The sequence below is a fragment of the Rosa rugosa genome, chromosome 3 (assembly GCF_958449725.1).
Source record: "Rosa rugosa chromosome 3, drRosRugo1.1, whole genome shotgun sequence".
In the NCBI taxonomy this organism is placed as follows: domain Eukaryota; kingdom Viridiplantae; phylum Streptophyta; class Magnoliopsida; order Rosales; family Rosaceae; genus Rosa; species Rosa rugosa.
Genome location: NC_084822.1, coordinates 21,979,674 through 21,999,344, shown reverse-complemented (window position 1 = coordinate 21,999,344; position 19,671 = coordinate 21,979,674). Strand labels below are relative to the sequence as shown.

The window sequence follows — 19,671 nt, the reverse complement described above, 5'->3', positions numbered from 1 at the left end:
TATCGATGCGCTCTACAACTTTCGTGAAGGAAGTTTTCGGAGAATCTCAACACCTCAAAAGTCAACCTTTGCAAACCCCCTAAAGTCATACTTTCCGAATAAAAATTCGTCCGAAATACTTCCACTCCATCCACGAGCCACGAAACCGTCCGATAACCACAATTTAATTTCCGGAAAATCCTCGGAAAATAAATACGAAATTCCGGGGCATCACATTCCACCCCCCTTAAAGAAATTTCGTCCCGAAATTTAAACGTACCACACCCACAAGTACGAATAAACTCATCCCCAAAGATCCAATTCTCATTCCTCAGCAACCTGTTCTTGCCTCATTGTTCAACATACCTAGATCAACAATAGATACAGGTACCCTACCTAGTATCACAATTCTAGGAATCTTTACCACACCGCTCGGTGGTAACCCAATCATTTCATGGATCTCATCCTCGTACACTATCCAATAAAGACTCTGTGACTGTAGCACTACGCACAGATCACACAAGAGTCCAGAATCCTGTTATCACAACAGTATCTGCATCATATCATCAATAATGCAAACCTTGCATTACAAGAATTGAAAATGAAACCTTCATTTCAACTCTAATCGAGCCTACATATCACAACTTAATAAGTGTCTACCCAACCTGGGGACACAAAATCAAGCTAAAGTCTAGCCCCGCCTGACCCACACATAAATCATCACCTGTCATTGTAATCACAATCAAAGTGGTATAGACCCTCTACTACCACAACAATGAAGGATGCATCACACCACAAGCCACACTCAAAGTCTAACTCTAGACAACAGGGAAAACCCAACACAAGGAAAGAAGTACACAACTATCACACATCATTCTAGCAACCCAAGTAGAAATAGATAAGGTACCTTCTAACCCTCCATATCCTTTCCACCGAAAGGACAACATAAGTCACCGCTGTGACAATGTTCTATTTGCTAACTTAACCATCAAGAAGCAATTCAAGTCTCATCTAGACAATAAAGGAAGAATACTCTCGGAATTCTCCTATAATTACATACTTATGAGTCCCCAGCAACCTCGACCGTTACTCCCATAAACTATCATGGCAGACAGACAATAACTCTGTCACGCCCCTGATTTTTAACAACAATAAAAATCGATATATATAATCCCATAATTATACATGCGTGAATGTTCAGTCATCAATACAAATACCTGGAACATCTTTCCCTTAAAACAAGTACTTACTGATACACTGAACCATCCAAGTTAATATACACTCGCTCCACAGAGTTATATATTACAAAAATTTACGAATTCAAATTGTCATCACAAAATAAAACGTAAATGCTCCTCAGAGCTTACTGCATAGCGGAAGTCATATATTGGCAAAGCCAACAAAAATTGCTTCCTACCCGTTCTGCTGCCAACAAGCTCCTTCAGCTTCAGCCACGATTTTCCTGACCTGCAGGATTAGCCCCTACACCATAGAATGGTGCACCGGGGTTGCCAAACAACAAACCCGGTAAGCTTCTTCAAGCTCGTATGAGTAACTCATGAACATCAATCAACAACTCACGTCAATCTACTTAAGGAACATGCCACCATGATTTCCTTCTAACATTCCATATCCTTTCCATAGAAAGGACAACATGAGTCACCACTATGACCATGCCCTATTTGCTAACTTAACCATCAAGTAGCAATTCACGTCTCATCTAGACAATTAAAGAAGAATGCCATCAGAACTCTCCTTTAAGCTGCATACCTATGAGTCTCAAGCAACCTCGACCGTTACTCCCATAAGCTATCATGACAGACAGACTAGAGCTCTATTGAAATCGTAATCACTCGTCCTACCAAGGACGTGATTACCAACTTCCTGCCTTGGTCACCATCTGCGACCTGTCACCATCTGTGACATATGATTTCAGACCCCGTCTGATCGTGAAATCAAACATCAAGGTCGCCATCTGCAACCTGTCACCATCTGCGACCTATGACCTTCAGACCCTGTCCGGTCTCAAAGTCGAACGTTAAGTAAGTCACACCTGACCTAAAACGTTACTAACATCTAATCTCGGCTTTCCTTATCCCTGCTCACCATCTGTAACTCTTGGTACAAAGACCAATACATTTAAATGAGTCACGCTTGACTCAAAAATGTAACATCAAACATCAATACATTTCAACAATAGAAAACATCTTTTTCCACAATATTGTTTCCATGAAAAATCATATTCAACAATAATATAAGCATCATCATGCATATTATTCATCAAATACCATCCACATGAATATATATATTTCACGTAAATATATATATACGTAGTCATTCGCTCAGGAATGCCTACTAATACCAACTATAGTTTGCAGTTAAATAATTAACGCCAAAACAATAATGGTACTTCTGTTCATAAAGATCCTTGTGAGATTTACTCACCTTGAATTCCCGCTGCGTCTTCAACCAAGAACAAAACGGTCAATCCGCCAATTAACCGTCCAAATACTTCGTCAAGTACCTAATCACAACGGTATCCACTTAGTAACGATTCACATTTGATTTAAATCCGAAACCCCTGTTTTGGACTAAAATCCCCAAAGTGGCGCCAATCGAGGCAAAACCACATCCGAGACCTCCCAAGGTCACCGGAACACTTCCATGATCGATGTGTCCAAACCACAAGTCGATCGGATACTCAAATCCTCACGGATCGAATAAATTCATTCGAACTCCAAAACTTGCATATTATATATCGAAACGCTCGTATCAACGAGTAGAAGACATATAATACCAGAAACTGTCTCATACATGGACGGAACACCGCCGGAACGCCGCCACAGACGGAGGCGCACCGCCGCCGACCAAAACTCAATATTTCACAAAACTCCCAACATCAAAAAGCTTCATCTAAGCATGCTTGTGCCAACACATAACTAGCTCGAAGTCAGAAAACAACCATAAGGGATCGAAAACTACCTCACAAGCCGTGAACAGTAATCCCAACTGAGTTGATCGAGTTTTCACGTGTATCCTTCCAAACAACCACCACAGCTCGCACAAGGAGGCTGCTGCGAACTCCCCAGGCCAAGGTTGAAGCGCCGCCGACGTCGGAGTTGCGTTTTCCGGTCGGGTTGAAAAACCACGAACTGCACCGCCTTGCAGCGCCGCCGTGGAGGAGAATCGTCGATAGAGACCACCACAGAGACGACCGGAGCAAGGAGGCGAACCTGTCTGGAAAGTTTCGTCGCCGGAGACCGCCGCAGTCCGCCGGAAAAGTCGGGTCGGGTCGGCCGGGTCCGGGTCGGGTCAGTCGAAGATTTTCGTTTCTGAAGGGGTCGACCGAGAGAGAAGAGAGAGAGAGGAGAAGGGTTTCCGGAAAAGGAAAGGGAAAAATGAAATAAAATTTCAGATTTTCCATATTTATACTAAAACGGAAACTTCTTCCGATAGCCATAACTTCCTCATACGAACTCCGATTCCCACATTCCGCATGTCCACGAACTCGTATCGACGCGCTCTACAACTTTCGTGAAGGAAGTTTTCCGAGAATCCCAACATATAAAAAGTCAAACTTCACACGACCTCCTAAACTGTGAAATTCAAATATTTATACGTACGAAAACCATTCCACTTCACATACAATCTACGAATAAAGCACAATAATAATTATTCGCACAACTGGCCCATTATTAATTACCAAAATTAAATAACAGAAATCCAGGTCATCACATTCTACCCTCCTTAAAGGAATTTCGTCCCGAAATTCACGCTTGCTCATCAACAAACAACTGTGGGTACTTCGCTCTCATATCCGACTCCAACTCCCAAGAAGCATCACCCTCGTCATGGTGACTCCACAATACCTTGACCAAGTCAACTTCCTTCCTTCGAAGTTGCTTTGTTGACCTATCCAGAATACGAACAGGTTCAACAACAAAGGTCGTATCCGCATGCACCTCAATCGGGCCATAATCGATCACATGTGACACATCCTGGACATACTTCTTCAACATAGACACATGGAACACATTATGCACACCAGACATACTAGGAGGTAAGGCAAGCCTATAAGCCAAATCTCCTACCCTTTCCAGAATTTCAAAAGGTCCAACAAACCTTGGTGATAACTTCCCCTTCTTGCCAAATCTCACCACACCCTTCATGGGTGAGACCTTCAAGAACACATGATCACCCTCATTAAATTCAACATGTCTCTTTTTCAAATCTGCATAACTCTTCTGTCTACTCTGTGCTGTTCGAATCCTGTCCCTGATAACTGAAATCTTTTCAGTGGTCTCCTGCACAATCTCAGGACCCAATAACACTTTATCTCCCGCTTCTGCCCAGCAGATCGGAGATCTACATGGCCTACCATACAGGGCCTCATATGGTGCCATACCAATACTGGAGTGATAACTGTTGTTGTAGGAGAATTCAATCAACGGCAGATGATCCTCCCAACTTCCCTTGAAGTCCAACACACAGGCTCTCAACATATCCTCCAACACCTGATTCACTCGCTCAGTCTGCCCATCAGTCTGAGGGTGAAATGCCGTACTCATATCTAAGTCAGTTCCCATGGCCTTTTGGAAACCGCTCCAAAATTTTGAAGTAAACCGAGCATCACGATCAGAAACAATCGACACAGGCACTCCATGAAGTTTCACGATCACCTCGATGTAAAGCTCGCATAACTTGTCAACCGAATACATCATTGACACAGGTAGGAAGTGCGCCGACTTCGTCAAACGGTCCACGATCACCCACACTGCATCGTGATTCCGTTTGGACCTAGGCAGTCCAGTGACAAAATCCATTGAGATCTGCTCCCATTTCCACACGGGAATAGGTAATGGCTTCAACATACCTGCAGGTCTCTGATGCTCAGCCTTCACACGTTGGCAAGTAAGACACTTGGAAACATACTCTGCCACGTCCTTCTTCATCCCATTCCACCAGAATTGCCTTCGCAAATCCCGATACATCTTAGTATTTCCAGGGTGTACAGTGTATCGAGATCGATGTGCTTCCCGAAGGATCTCCCCCTTGAGTTCATCACAATCCGGAACACACAACCTCGATCTCAACCTCAAACCACCATCGGATCCAACTGCCCACTCAGAAGGACAATCATCAATCAAATCTGCAACTAACTCTGCCAGCCTTGCACGTGAGAACACATCCTGCGCTTGACCCTGAATAATCCTGGAAATCAGGGTAGGCTGTACCGTGATACTTCCAAGGAAACTCCCATTCTCAACTCTTGGTTGTACAAGGTCAAATTCAGATGCAGTCTCCAACATAAGCCACTCCTGGACCATAACAGAAGCAACAATACCTCTGGGCTTCCTACTCAAAGCATCCGCCACCACATTGGCCTTTCCTGGATGATACTCCAAGGTGAAATCATAGTCCTTTATGAGCTCCATCCACCTTCTCTGTCTCATGTTCAACTCCTTCTGAGAGAACAGATACTTCAAACTCTTATGATCCGAAAAGAGTTCGAACTTCTCTCCATACAAGTAATGCCTCCAAATTTTCAAGGCAAACACAACTGCAGCCAACTCCAAATCATGAGTGGGATAATTACGCTCATGCACCTTCAACTGTCTAGAGCCATAAGCGACAACACCGCCATGCTGCATCAACACACACCCCAAACCCTGATGAGATGCATCACTATAGATGACTAAACCACCACCGCTTGTGGGAATAGTCAACACTGGGGCTGTGGTCAATCTTCTCTTCAACTCATTGAATGCTCGCTCACATTTCTCAGTCCACACAAACTGAACATCCTTCCTGGTCAACTTGGTCTAAACATTTCTCAGCAATACTAGCAAATCCTTCAATGAATCTCCGATAATAACCTGCCAAACCCAGAAAACTACGTACCTCAGTAACTGTAGTGGGTTGGCCCCAGTTCATCACTGCTTCCACCTTAGAAGGATCCACAGAGACTCCATCCTTCGAAACTACATGACCAAGGAACTTAACTTCTCTTTGCCAAAATTCGCACTTCTCGAATTTCGCAAACAACTCCTTTTCTCTCAAAATCTGTAGTACAATCCGCAGATGCCTATCATGATCTTCCAACGTCTTGGAATAAACCAAAATATCATCCACGAACACTACCACGAACTTATCCAAGTACGGACTGAACATACGGTTCATCAAGTCCATAAATGCAGCAGGTGCATTGGTTAGACCAAAAGGCATGACAACAAACTCAAAGTGTCCATACCTGGTCCTAAAAGCAGTCTTAGGAATATCCTCGTCCTTCACCCTCAACTGGTGATATCCAGATCTCAAATCAATCTTCGAGAATACAGTAGCTTTCTTAAGCTGGTCAAACAAGTCATCAATCCTAGGTAAAGGGTACCTATTCTTAATCGTCACCTTGTTCAACTGCCGATAATCCACACACAACCTTAGTGAACCATCCTTCTTCTTCGCAAACACCACAGGTGCACCCCAAGGAGAAGTACTAGGTCTAATGAACCCCTGCTCAAGTAAACCATCAATTTGCTCCTTCAACTCTCTAAGTTCAGCTGGTGCCATCCGAAATGGTGCCATAGATACAGGTGCAGTACCTGGTATCACATCGATAGCAAAGTCCACTACCCTCCTTGGAGGTAACCCTGGTATATCCTGAAATACATCACTGTACTCGGAAACCACAGAAATCTCTGTCATAACCGCAGCACAACTCACTGACTCCACGTGAGCTAAGAATCCTGCCCTCATAGCAGTATCTGACCTAAGACACCGATAACGAAACACTGGCTGTCCAGGTATATGAAATGACACTACCATTTCAAAGCAATCAATCATAGCATGATTTGGCCTCAGCCAATCAATACCCAAAATGACATCATACTTATGATCTGCTAACACAATCAAGGTCGCGGTAAACTCCTTACCACCAATCACAATTGGACATGCATCACAAAACATATCAAGCTCAAGGGAAACACCAAGTGGGGAAATAACACACAAGGGTCTAGCAAGAGGCCTAGGAGTCAAACCTAACATATCAACCACAGAACTAGATATGAAAGAGTGGGACGCTCCCGTATCAAATAACACCCTAGCAAAGAAATCAAATAAGGATAAGGTACCTTCCACTCCGGCATTCTGCTGACCAATAGCAAACACTCTAGCCTGCCCCTGAGGCAGTTGCCTCTGCTGATTCCCTTGTCCCCTACCCTGCTGGGTACAATCCCTTGAGAAGTGCCCCATCTGGCCACATGTGAAGCATGCCAAGTTCTTAGGTTTCGTGCAAGCTCGAGCAACATGGCCCATCTCATTGCAATTGAAACACTTCGGGTTCGCCACCGGCCTATTAGGTGCAACCCTAGCAGGTGCAGCTGCAGCCCTAGCTGGCGCCTGCTGATTAGTCCTCTGTCTCTTCCAGAATCCACTTCGATTTCCAGATGCTTTACTGCTCCCCGCAATTGCCTTTCCCTTTCTTTGAAAATCCCTCTCAGCCGATTCCTGTTCCTGGAAAGTCAGGTTCTCCTGCTCAATGGCCATAGCCTTAGCGAAAATGAGTTCCACCGTCTTCAATTCCAGAACAGCGACATCGCGCCGGATTGAAGCATTCAGTCCCCACTGAAACTTCATAGCTAAGCTCTCAGCATCCATCTGCCTTACAAAGCGGTACAACCTTGAGAACTCAGCCTCATACTCCCTCACACTCTTAGTCCCTTGGACTAACGAGACAAAATCCCTTTCCAATTGCTCCCTCACAGAAGGCGGAAAGTACTTCCTCCTGAACAGTTCCACAAAACCGTCCCAGGTCATGGTGGACACATCCATCACCCTCTGTGTGCCGTTCCACCACACCCGTGCATCGCCTTGGAGCATAAATGTGGCAATCTTCCTCTTCTCAATGTCGTCGCAGACGACCATCTCGAAGTAGGTCTTCATGTTCTCGATCCATTGATCTGCCAACATGTGATCCGTACCTCCCTGAAATGGGACTCCTCCCAACCTCGATATCTCCTTTGCCAACTTTGACAAACGAATGGGATCTACAACATTTGCGGCCTCCACAACAGGTGGAACAGGCAGCTCAACATTCGATGCCTCAACGTCATTATCGAATACCTCTTCAACAGGAGGAGGAATCCTGCCCCTACCTCGGGCTCTACCCCTGCCTCTGGGTCTACCGCGACCCCTAGCTCTGCCTCCTTGAGAATCCATCACCTAAGGAGCATAGCAACATGTGGTTAATACCTGTATGACCCTCAAACACAAGTATAAGTCAACGCTATGACTCAATCAACCACGATACTACGTCAGAGGATACAATTCCATCCCCTACGTCAATCTTGAGTTAAAACTAAAGGTCATCATTCCTCAAAAGTCTTTAACTCATAGAAGCTACATCTAGCTCCTAACCTTCATCCACTGAGCCAACACTACCCTGACGACTCACATCCTAACGCTCACTACATACCCAATGACTATATCAATACCGAAGAGCATCCGATGGGGATCCGCTGCAGACGGGCCATCACTCGAGGAGTATTGACTGTCACCAAATATGTACCTTACGCTCTGATACCAATCTGTCACGCCCCTGATTTTTAACAACAATAAAAATCGATATATATAATCCCATAATTATACATGCGTGAATGTTCAGTCATCAATACAAATACCTGGAACATCTTTCCCTTAAAACAAGTACTTACTGATACACTGAACCATCCAAGTTAATATACACTCGCTCCACAGAGTTATATATTACAAAAATTTACGAATTCAAATTGTCATCACAAAATAAAACGTAAATGCTCCTCAGAGCTTACTGCATAGCGGAAGTCATATATTGGCAAAGCCAACAAAAATTGCTTCCTACCCGTTCTGCTGCCAACAAGCTCCTTCAGCTTCAGCCACGATTTTCCTGACCTGCAGGATTAGCCCCTACACCATAGAATGGTGCACCGGGGTTGCCAAACAACAAACCCGGTAAGCTTCTTCAAGCTCGTATGAGTAACTCATGAACATCAATCAACAACTCACGTCAATCTACTTAAGGAACATGCCACCATGATTTCCTTCTAACATTCCATATCCTTTCCATAGAAAGGACAACATGAGTCACCACTATGACCATGCCCTATTTGCTAACTTAACCATCAAGTAGCAATTCACGTCTCATCTAGACAATTAAAGAAGAATGCCATCAGAACTCTCCTTTAAGCTGCATACCTATGAGTCTCAAGCAACCTCGACCGTTACTCCCATAAGCTATCATGACAGACAGACTAGAGCTCTATTGAAATCGTAATCACTCGTCCTACCAAGGACGTGATTACCAACTTCCTGCCTTGGTCACCATCTGCGACCTGTCACCATCTGTGACATATGATTTCAGACCCCGTCTGATCGTGAAATCAAACATCAAGGTCGCCATCTGCAACCTGTCACCATCTGCGACCTATGACCTTCAGACCCTGTCCGGTCTCAAAGTCGAACGTTAAGTAAGTCACACCTGACCTAAAACGTTACTAACATCTAATCTCGGCTTTCCTTATCCCTGCTCACCATCTGTAACTCTTGGTACAAAGACCAATACATTTAAATGAGTCACGCTTGACTCAAAAATGTAACATCAAACATCAATACATTTCAACAATAGAAAACATCTTTTTCCACAATATTGTTTCCATGAAAAATCATATTCAACAATAATATAAGCATCATCATGCATATTATTCATCAAATACCATCCACATGAATATATATATTTCACGTAAATATATATATACGTAGTCATTCGCTCAGGAATGCCTACTAATACCAACTATAGTTTGCAGTTAAATAATTAACGCCAAAACAATAATGGTACTTCTGTTCATAAAGATCCTTGTGAGATTTACTCACCTTGAATTCCCGCTGCGTCTTCAACCAAGAACAAAACGGTCAATCCGCCAATTAACCGTCCAAATACTTCGTCAAGTACCTAATCACAACGGTATCCACTTAGTAACGATTCACATTTGATTTAAATCCGAAACCCCTGTTTTGGACTAAAATCCCCAAAGTGGCGCCAATCGAGGCAAAACCACATCCGAGACCTCCCAAGGTCACCGGAACACTTCCATGATCGATGTGTCCAAACCACAAGTCGATCGGATACTCAAATCCTCACGGATCGAATAAATTCATTCGAACTCCAAAACTTGCATATTATATATCGAAACGCTCGTATCAACGAGTAGAAGACATATAATACCAGAAACTGTCTCATACATGGACGGAACACCGCCGGAACGCCGCCACAGACGGAGGCGCACCGCCGCCGACCAAAACTCAATATTTCACAAAACTCCCAACATCAAAAAGCTTCATCTAAGCATGCTTGTGCCAACACATAACTAGCTCGAAGTCAGAAAACAACCATAAGGGATCGAAAACTACCTCACAAGCCGTGAACAGTAATCCCAACTGAGTTGATCGAGTTTTCACGTGTATCCTTCCAAACAACCACCACAGCTCGCACAAGGAGGCTGCTGCGAACTCCCCAGGCCAAGGTTGAAGCGCCGCCGACGTCGGAGTTGCGTTTTCCGGTCGGGTTGAAAAACCACGAACTGCACCGCCTTGCAGCGCCGCCGTGGAGGAGAATCGTCGATAGAGACCACCACAGAGACGACCGGAGCAAGGAGGCGAACCTGTCTGGAAAGTTTCGTCGCCGGAGACCGCCGCAGTCCGCCGGAAAAGTCGGGTCGGGTCGGCCGGGTCCGGGTCGGGTCAGTCGAAGATTTTCGTTTCTGAAGGGGTCGACCGAGAGAGAAGAGAGAGAGAGGAGAAGGGTTTCCGGAAAAGGAAAGGGAAAAATGAAATAAAATTTCAGATTTTCCATATTTATACTAAAACGGAAACTTCTTCCGATAGCCATAACTTCCTCATACGAACTCCGATTCCCACATTCCGCATGTCCACGAACTCGTATCGACGCGCTCTACAACTTTCGTGAAGGAAGTTTTCCGAGAATCCCAACATATAAAAAGTCAAACTTCACACGACCTCCTAAACTGTGAAATTCAAATATTTATACGTACGAAAACCATTCCACTTCACATACAATCTACGAATAAAGCACAATAATAATTATTCGCACAACTGGCCCATTATTAATTACCAAAATTAAATAACAGAAATCCAGGTCATCACAAACTCTGACTGACATTGTAACCACTCGTCCGGCCAAGGACGTGATTACCGATAACATGCCTTTGTCACCACTTGTGACCATCTGTGATTCAATCTCGATCACCATCTGAGATCAGTCACCGTCTATGACTCAATATATCACCATCTGTGATCAGTCACTATCTGTGACTCAATATATCACCATCTGTGATCAGTCACCATCTGTGACTCAATATATCACCATCTGTGATCAGTCACCATCTGTGACTCAATATCGATCACCATCTGTGATCAGTCACCATATGTGACTCAATATCAATCACCATCTGTGATCAGTCACCATCTGTGACTCAATATCGATCACCATCTGTGATCAGTCACCATCTGTGACTCAATATCAATCACCATCTGTGATCAGTCACTATCTGTGACTCAATATATCACCATCTGTGATCAGTCACCATATGTGACTCAATATCAATCACCATCTGTGATCAGTCACCTCAACCTAGACACGATATACACATAGCTCACACCTACGGCCATCAATTCCATAATCTTCCATATCGTGCCTACATAAGTCGACTGGTGACTACAGCCTCATGCTTAGATTCTCAACTAGCATTCCATTACACAAATTAAATCAAACAAGACTTCCTCAAGCAATGTTTGATGCCATTCTAACGTCCTACGGCGAATCCCAAACCACGCTCATTTCCTCCCCATTAAGAGCCTTTGTCATCAACATGACATCAAAGGTGAAAACAATAAATCACCTTCCTATCCTCGCACAGAGTACAATCGTCATCACTATGATCTTCAAGATAAGTCAAGCCAACAATCAATCAAATCAAGAAGAAAACAAGGTAATCACAATTCAAAACAAGCAAAACAATTCATAGTAACCCCTGCGTGCAAATTTAGTTCAGGAAGTCACAGCAAAACAAGCAAAACAATTCATAGTAACCCCTGCGTGCAAATTTAGTTCAGGAGGTCACATTAGGTCAAACAATTCAAGTCAAAGTAGTCATCGTAATCCCACACTCTGACGTCTGTAGGTAGCCCTGACCATCACAGCAGTCATCTCGATTATTGTTAACTTAATAACAATTCAGCTCCGCTACCGAGCTGTCATCACACTGATCATTCACAATAGGTGTAGTAGGCTGCACAACGTGCGATGCCTCCACCTCATCCTCAAAAATCTCCTCAACAAGAGGAAGAATCCTGCCCCTACCTCGGGCCCTACCCCTACCTCTGGGTCTACCTCGACCCCTAGCTTTGCTTCCTTGTGAATCCATCACCCAAGGAGCATAGCAACATGTGGTTAACACTTGTACAACTTCCAACTACAAGTATGAGTCAACGTCATGACTAAATCAACCACATCACTACGTCAGAAGATACAATTCTATCCCCTACGTAAACAAGAGTTACATCTAAAGGCCCTCACTCCTCAAAAGATTATAACTCCTAGAAGCTACTCTAAGCTCCTACACTTTGTTCACTGAGCCAACACTACCCTGAAGACTCACATTCCAACTCTCACTGCATACCCAATGACTATATCAATACCGAAGAGCATCAGATGGGGATCCGCTGCAGACGGGCCATCACTCGAGGAGTATTGATTGTCACCAAATATGCACCTTACGCTCTGATACCAATCTGTCACGCCCCTGATTTTTAACACAATTAAAAATCGATATATAACCCCATAATTATACATGCGTGAACGTTCAGCCATCAATACCAAATACCTGGAAAACTTTTTCCCTTTATACAACATACATATTGATGCCCTGAACCCACTATGTCAATATTGACCCGCCCACAGAGTCATATATTATATAAGCTTACGAATTAAATTGTCAACAACAAGATAAAACGCAAAAGCTCCTCAGAGTTTACTACATAGCGGAAGTCATAACAATGGCAAAACCAAACAAGTTTGCTTCCTACCAGTTCTGCTGCCAACAAGCTACCTCAGCTTCAGCCCCGATTATCCTACCCTGCAGGATTAACCCCTACACCGTTGGAATGGTGCACCGGGTTGTCACACAACAAACCCGGTAAGCTTTTGCAAGCCCGTATGAGTAACTCGAAACAACTCACACCAAATCACAACCACAACCACACTTAAAAAAATCAAATTAAGTAAAATCAATAATCCCTGCATTGAAACTTAGTTCAGGAGATCACATCCGAACAACAATCCAAAAAAGCAGTAATCCCTGCATATAACTTAGTTCAGGAGATTACATTAAAACAATCGATAAAATCATAGTAATCCCTGCATAGAAATTTAGTTCAGGAGATTACATTAAAACAAACAATCTCAGTTTAAACATTATTCTCAAAACAACTCACACTTGAATTCTATCAAAATAACATAGAAAGCAACTCACACCTTGATTTCTATCAATCGTACCATAACGTACCATAGAAAACAACTCACACTTGAATTCTATCAAAATAACATAGAAAGCAACTCACACATTGATTTCTATCAATCGTACCATAACGTACCATAGAAAACAACTCACACTTGAATTCTATCAAAATAACATAGAAAGCAACTCACACCTTGATTTCTATCAATCGTACCATAACGTACCATAGAAAACAACTCACACTTGAATTCTATCAAAATAACATAGAAAGCAACTCACACATTGATTTCTATCAATCGTACCATAACGTACCATAGAAAACAACTCACACTTGAATTCTATCAAAATAACATAGAAAGCAACTCACACCTTGATTTCTATCAATCGTACCAAAACGTACCAATTCGTACCAAGTCGTTAATAAGAAAACAACTTACACCTTGTCCCCTTAAAAACCGTTAATAAGGAAGCAACTCACACTTTATTCCCTAAAAACACGTAATGTCATGAGTTATCAATAACCAATTCCCGTTACCCCATGAATTACCTAGATGGCAGACAGACTAGAGCTCTAACTGAACGTAACCACTCGTCCGGCTAAAGACGTGATTACCTGATATTCTGCCCAAGGTCATAGACCTTCGTTCCTCGGGCCGCACAGTCCCTTGGAGCAAATCATTAAAACAGTCGCACAGGACTCAAAAACATTACACATATCTCACGCTTTTCAAAACAATCGAAATCGACATTTCCATAATCATTGTTTTCCGAAAAGCCACAAAACAATAAAAAGCATCATTTCATGCATATTGTTTTCATACACAAATCTCAACGCTTTTCAAAACAAATCAAATCAACAATTCCAAGTCATTTGTTTTCCAAAAGCCACAACCCAAAACAATAAAACGCATCATTCATGCCTATTGTTTCCATAAATCCACAACCCACTAAAACATATAATTTGCAGTTAAATCAATAACTCACAAAACGATAAGGTGTTCCGTTCCAAAATGAACCTTGTGAGATTACTCACCTCGAAACTCCCGCTGCGTCTTCAATACAGAACAAAGCAGCCAATCACAATAGCCGTCCAAAGAATACTTCGTCAAGTCCCTAAGGAAACACAACTCTGATTCAGTTAACGAATCACAAGGAATAACGTTCGAAACCCTAAATCGAACCAAAATTCCCAAGGTGACGCCAATCAAGGCGAAACCACATCCGAGACCTCCCAAAGTCTCCAGAACACTTCCACGATCGATGTGTCCAAGCCACAAGTCGATCCGATGCTTAAATCCTCACGGATCGAAACATCGAACGGTCCGAAACCGTAAAAATCACAACATGCTCATACGATCTCCAAAAATTACAAACAATATATCGAAATGCTCGTATCGACGAGTAGATCGAACTCAGGAACAGAAACTATCCCTGAGGTGGCCGGAAATCGCCGGAAAACACTACCACAGTGGCGGCACCGCCGCCAAACCAAACTCGGAATTTGACAAAACTTCCAACACCAAAGTTCTTCATCTCAACCCCAATTTCAACTTTCATAACTACAACAAAGTCCAATTATAAACCCATCGATCGAATTTTACCTTAGAACAAACCGGACCGATTGAAACCCTAGAGTTTCAATTCCAAAATTCGGCCTCCACGAGTTGAATCGATGCAAGCCACCTTGTGGGAAGCATCAACGTCCTCCAAGCTCCAAAAGCCCTCAAGAATCACCGGCAAAGGTGGCCGGAATTTCCGACTCCGATCAAGGCGATTTCATCCCCGAAGCGGCTTCTTCTCGGCCTTGCAGCGCCGCCTACGGTGCTTCCCACGACGAACTACCACCACAGACGTGTAGAGGGGACTGAGGCGAGCAGGATTCCCTTTGGAATTGCGTCGATTGGTGGCCGGAGGAGGGAGAACGACGCCGGCGAATTGGAGGGGCGAAACCGGGCTCGGGAGAGCTGGGTTTCCCAAAATGGAAACCTGGCCTTCTTTGCAATTTCCGGAAATTTTTGTCCTTTTATACCAAATTGGAAAGTTTTTCCGAAGCCCATAACTTCTTCATACGAACTCCGATTCTCGCGTTCCGCATGTCCACGAACTCGTATCGATGCGCTCTACAACTTTCGTGAAGGAAGTTTTCGGAGAATCTCAACACCTCAAAAGTCAACCTTTGCAAACCCCCTAAAGTCATACTTTCCGAATAAAAATTCGTCCGAAATACTTCCACTCCATCCACGAGCCACGAAACCGTCCGATAACCACAATTTAATTTCCGGAAAATCCTCGGAAAATAAATACGAAATTCCGGGGCATCACAGTTCCTACGGTCGATTTTGATAAAGTCTATTTCCTACGCATTGTTGCTTATGGAAGATATACTTTTCATTATAACTAATAAACTAGTTATACCACATTAGTAGACATATAAGAATTTATACTTTTTCACACGGAATAAACTAATAAACTAGTTATACCACATTAATATCAAAATTCCGTGCGAAAATGTTTTAGTTTTTACACAGATATCTGTGACTGTTGTTTATGCACACGGATTTCCGTTGATATTGTTATTGTATAAATTATTGTGGGCCCGATTATGCTCATTTCACACGGATTTCTGTTAGTATTTCTATTTCACACGGATATCTGTGGCTTTTAACTACAGTAAATCTATGTGTGTTGTTATTTTGCTAGTAGTGTCAAACATACACGAGCATGATATCGTAAAGGATTCAATTACCAATATGAACATGCGGATCGAGTTAATGATGAAGCCTGAGTTTCAAGGAGTACACGGGGAAATGTAGATGCTGCAGCCACAGAAGTGCAAACTTATCATACATATAACATTCGACTAGCAATGAGGCTAATTCTTAAGCTAATGCCTATGTGTTTGCATTTGAAGAAGACAAGAACAAAACTACAATAGAAATTATGATGGTTCTGAAGCTTTGGATGGCACCATGAGTTCAAGGTTGGAATCTTCAATAAAATTCCATTGAATAATAGTTCGTTTCTCTTGACCAAGCAGAAGGATTCAATTACCAATATGAACATGCGGATCGAGTTAATGATGAAGCCTGAGTTTCAAGGAGTACACGGGGAAATGTAGATGCTGCAGCCACAGAAGTGCAAACTTATCATACGTATAACATTCGACTAGCAATGAGGCTAATTCTTAAGCTAATGCCTATGTGTTTGCATTTGAAGAAGACAAGAACAAAACTACAATAGAAATTATGATGGTTCTGAAGCTTTGGATGGCACCATGAGTTCAAGGTTGGAATCTTCAATAAAATTCCATTGAATAATAGTTCGTTTCTCTTGACCAAGCAGAAGGAAGCAGTGCTAGAATATCACAACTTGATTCCAACCAGAGCAGATCCATGTAGGTAGTGAAAACTAAATAACTGCTGCATATATACCAATCCAAGTGAATAGAAAAAAGAAGGCAATTTTCTAAAATAAAGAAAATAACGATGCCCTGAAACGGACCTTCTCCCACAACATATCCAGCTCATCCCCCTCACATTTTAAAAAATTCTTTTCTTCCTCTCCAACTAGATGACTCAAAACACAGCCATTATAACACATACCGCCCGAACCAACCCTTCATTCTCCCTCCAAAACAACTATACGTTTCAAACGATAAGATCACACAATCAGCTGGAATATCACAGCTCACATTGGATTCCGCAAATAACCTTCTCCTCAGAGCTAAGCAACTGGACATTGCAAAACAAATATTTCACTTACTAAGGGTCCCTATTTGCAAATAATACACCAGAGGTGAAAGACGAGCAACTACACTCAATGCTTATCCAAAAGGTGCAAAATTGAAATCCTTTCTACATGCCAGGGTATGAGATACAAATGCTTAATCTACTGCAATCCTAAACCTAAAAGAAATATAACTTTTACTACAGTATGCTTTATTCAAGTGCTATTCTGTAATTTGTCGCTCAAGTCAGCTGTTGTGTAACTAAAATGAATGTCTTACAAGTTACCAGCTGCAATTTCATCATACAAGTTGCCTGCAGGCTCCTGAGTAACACGAGTCTAGAAATTAAGCCTTCTGGATTTCCCTGCAATACAATTAGACAATCCAAATTCAACTAATTTAAGTGGCACTGTCACAAATTTTCCTTAAAATAATAAATAACCATGTTGAACTCACAAGATTACTCCTGATGCCATTCTGCAGGTTGTCCACATCCACAGACAATCTGAAAATCCAAATTCATTACATCAATAAATGCCATTCTGCACTGTCACCTGTTTAGATCTGAACTTAATATTGTGAGCATCTTACTCTCTACTCTTGCTCAGTAAACATCAGATTTTTAATTCAAGACCTGAACTTGAGAAGGTGTCACAGATCTAAACATCTGCAGATGCATAAGAATATGTCATTTAGTACTCCGAAGGTTATCATTTTCTCTTGTGATGACGATATGTTGTTGAATGGATTAGTTTGTCTCAGGACCAATAGGTGCTTTTGGATTCAAGTTGTGTGTTAATCATATTATCAAGTTTTCTCAATGGTTGCAAAATTGACACTGGCATAAACAATTGAAATTATTAATCATCAACCAATCCTAATCATATTATGAAGTTTTCTCAGTGGTTGCTAAGTTGACAGTGGCATAAACAATTTAAATTATTAATCAACAACCAATTCTATCATAATTGATACTTCAGTTAGGACTACAATTCATGGACTAGCTCAACCTTACTAGTGGCAAAGATCACAATGCTTGAAAGTAAAGAACTCAGGGCTCCAGGAAATGAGAATGGAAACTCAGCTTGGGTCCATTGTTGAGCAGTGGCAGCTTATTTGGTAAACGGTGTTGGTTAGATCTTGAAGAATATCCAAGAACTATCATTTCATCTCTAAGTAGAACATCATTGAAATAAATGAGATACAACTACAGCATTTTGGAACTAATTAAAATGCAATGCAAGGGAAAGCTACACTCTTAAAATTAATCAGCATTTAGCCACAAACCAAAATTCTTTTTCAGTTCACATGATAAGATTAGAAATGCTACAACTGAGTTATCACCACATGGTAGCAAGAGTTCCTTGTATTTGAAGAGGAGATTAACCGCAAGGGCCAGAAAATCTACATTCTAATTCCTCAACTATGAAAGGTTCAGTTGATTTACCACTGTTTCCAAAAGTTTAAGCTGTTAGGATGTGATCCTTACATATAGAACTCTTATCACCGGGGCTTAAAATGTGGAATTAAATCTGGGAGGTTTCAACTAAAATTCAAATGTTTAGCTCCTACTAGAAGTCCAATTTCACTTGTGGCTCAAGAAAAGATACATACATATGACACTCTCCTTGTATTCTTATCTCCACAATGGTGTATTTTGTAGCAAAAAAGAGAAGAGTTCTCCTTCCACATTCTTACATTTTAGTTTTGATCAGTAGGGACATATAGCTTCCATCGTGGTGTTTGGAGTGGCTTGGATTTATCTTCAGATATCATTTGTGGGTAGAAGATAGTGGGGCTAACGAGCAAGACAGTAACTCTATAGAGGCATGTAGCCTTAGCACTTATGTGGACTGTTTGGTTGGGAAGTAATAAGTGTTATTTTTCTTCTTTTTCTGATGAGTAGAAGTGGAAGCATTTTAATATAAGATAAACTTCTCAGCTTCTCTTTGATTTCCTGCACATTCTAGTGTAATTTTCTTGATCGATGGGTAGCTTTAATTTGAATATAAACAGTGATTTAACTGATTTTGCTTGAGGGTTTAACCTGGATATAATAACTTCGTGTTGAACTTGTGATTTCTAATAAGAAGCAAAATATGGTACATGGAAGATTAAAAAAAAAGGAAACCAACACAACTAATTAAATTTGATCAACATCTCAGTACTGTTTCTTGCCTAAATGTTTGGACTTCTTTTCCACCAACTCATCTAAACTATAATCAAAAGTACAGTGTTCCAGTGCACGCCTATATGTTCATCTTTCTGTATCTTATATTACATTGCACAAGATAATTTTGTTTTTTTTACTATTTATGCTAGTTTTGGGAAAGGGAGGCAGCAAGCTTGAGACAACAATTGCAGTACTTGCAAGAATGCCACAGGTACAACCATCAAAAC

General features: G+C 42.0%; 1 protein-coding gene across 5 annotated transcripts in view; it reads left to right on the top strand.

Annotated features, from left to right (window-relative positions):
• The window catches only part of LOC133741087 (MADS-box transcription factor ANR1-like), a 40,728-nt gene that overhangs the window by 17,091 nt on the left and 3,966 nt on the right, over positions 1-19,671 (top strand). For 4 of the 5 annotated variants that reach the window (XM_062169028.1, XM_062169026.1, XM_062169027.1 and 1 more), the window contains exon 4: positions 19,594-19,655. In XM_062169028.1, coding sequence (XP_062025012.1) covers positions 19,594-19,655 — 62 coding nt within the window. Of the gene's footprint in view, positions 1-17,752; positions 17,850-19,593; positions 19,656-19,671 lie in introns of those variants that run through there. The other variant, XM_062169031.1, reaches the window with a different exon arrangement.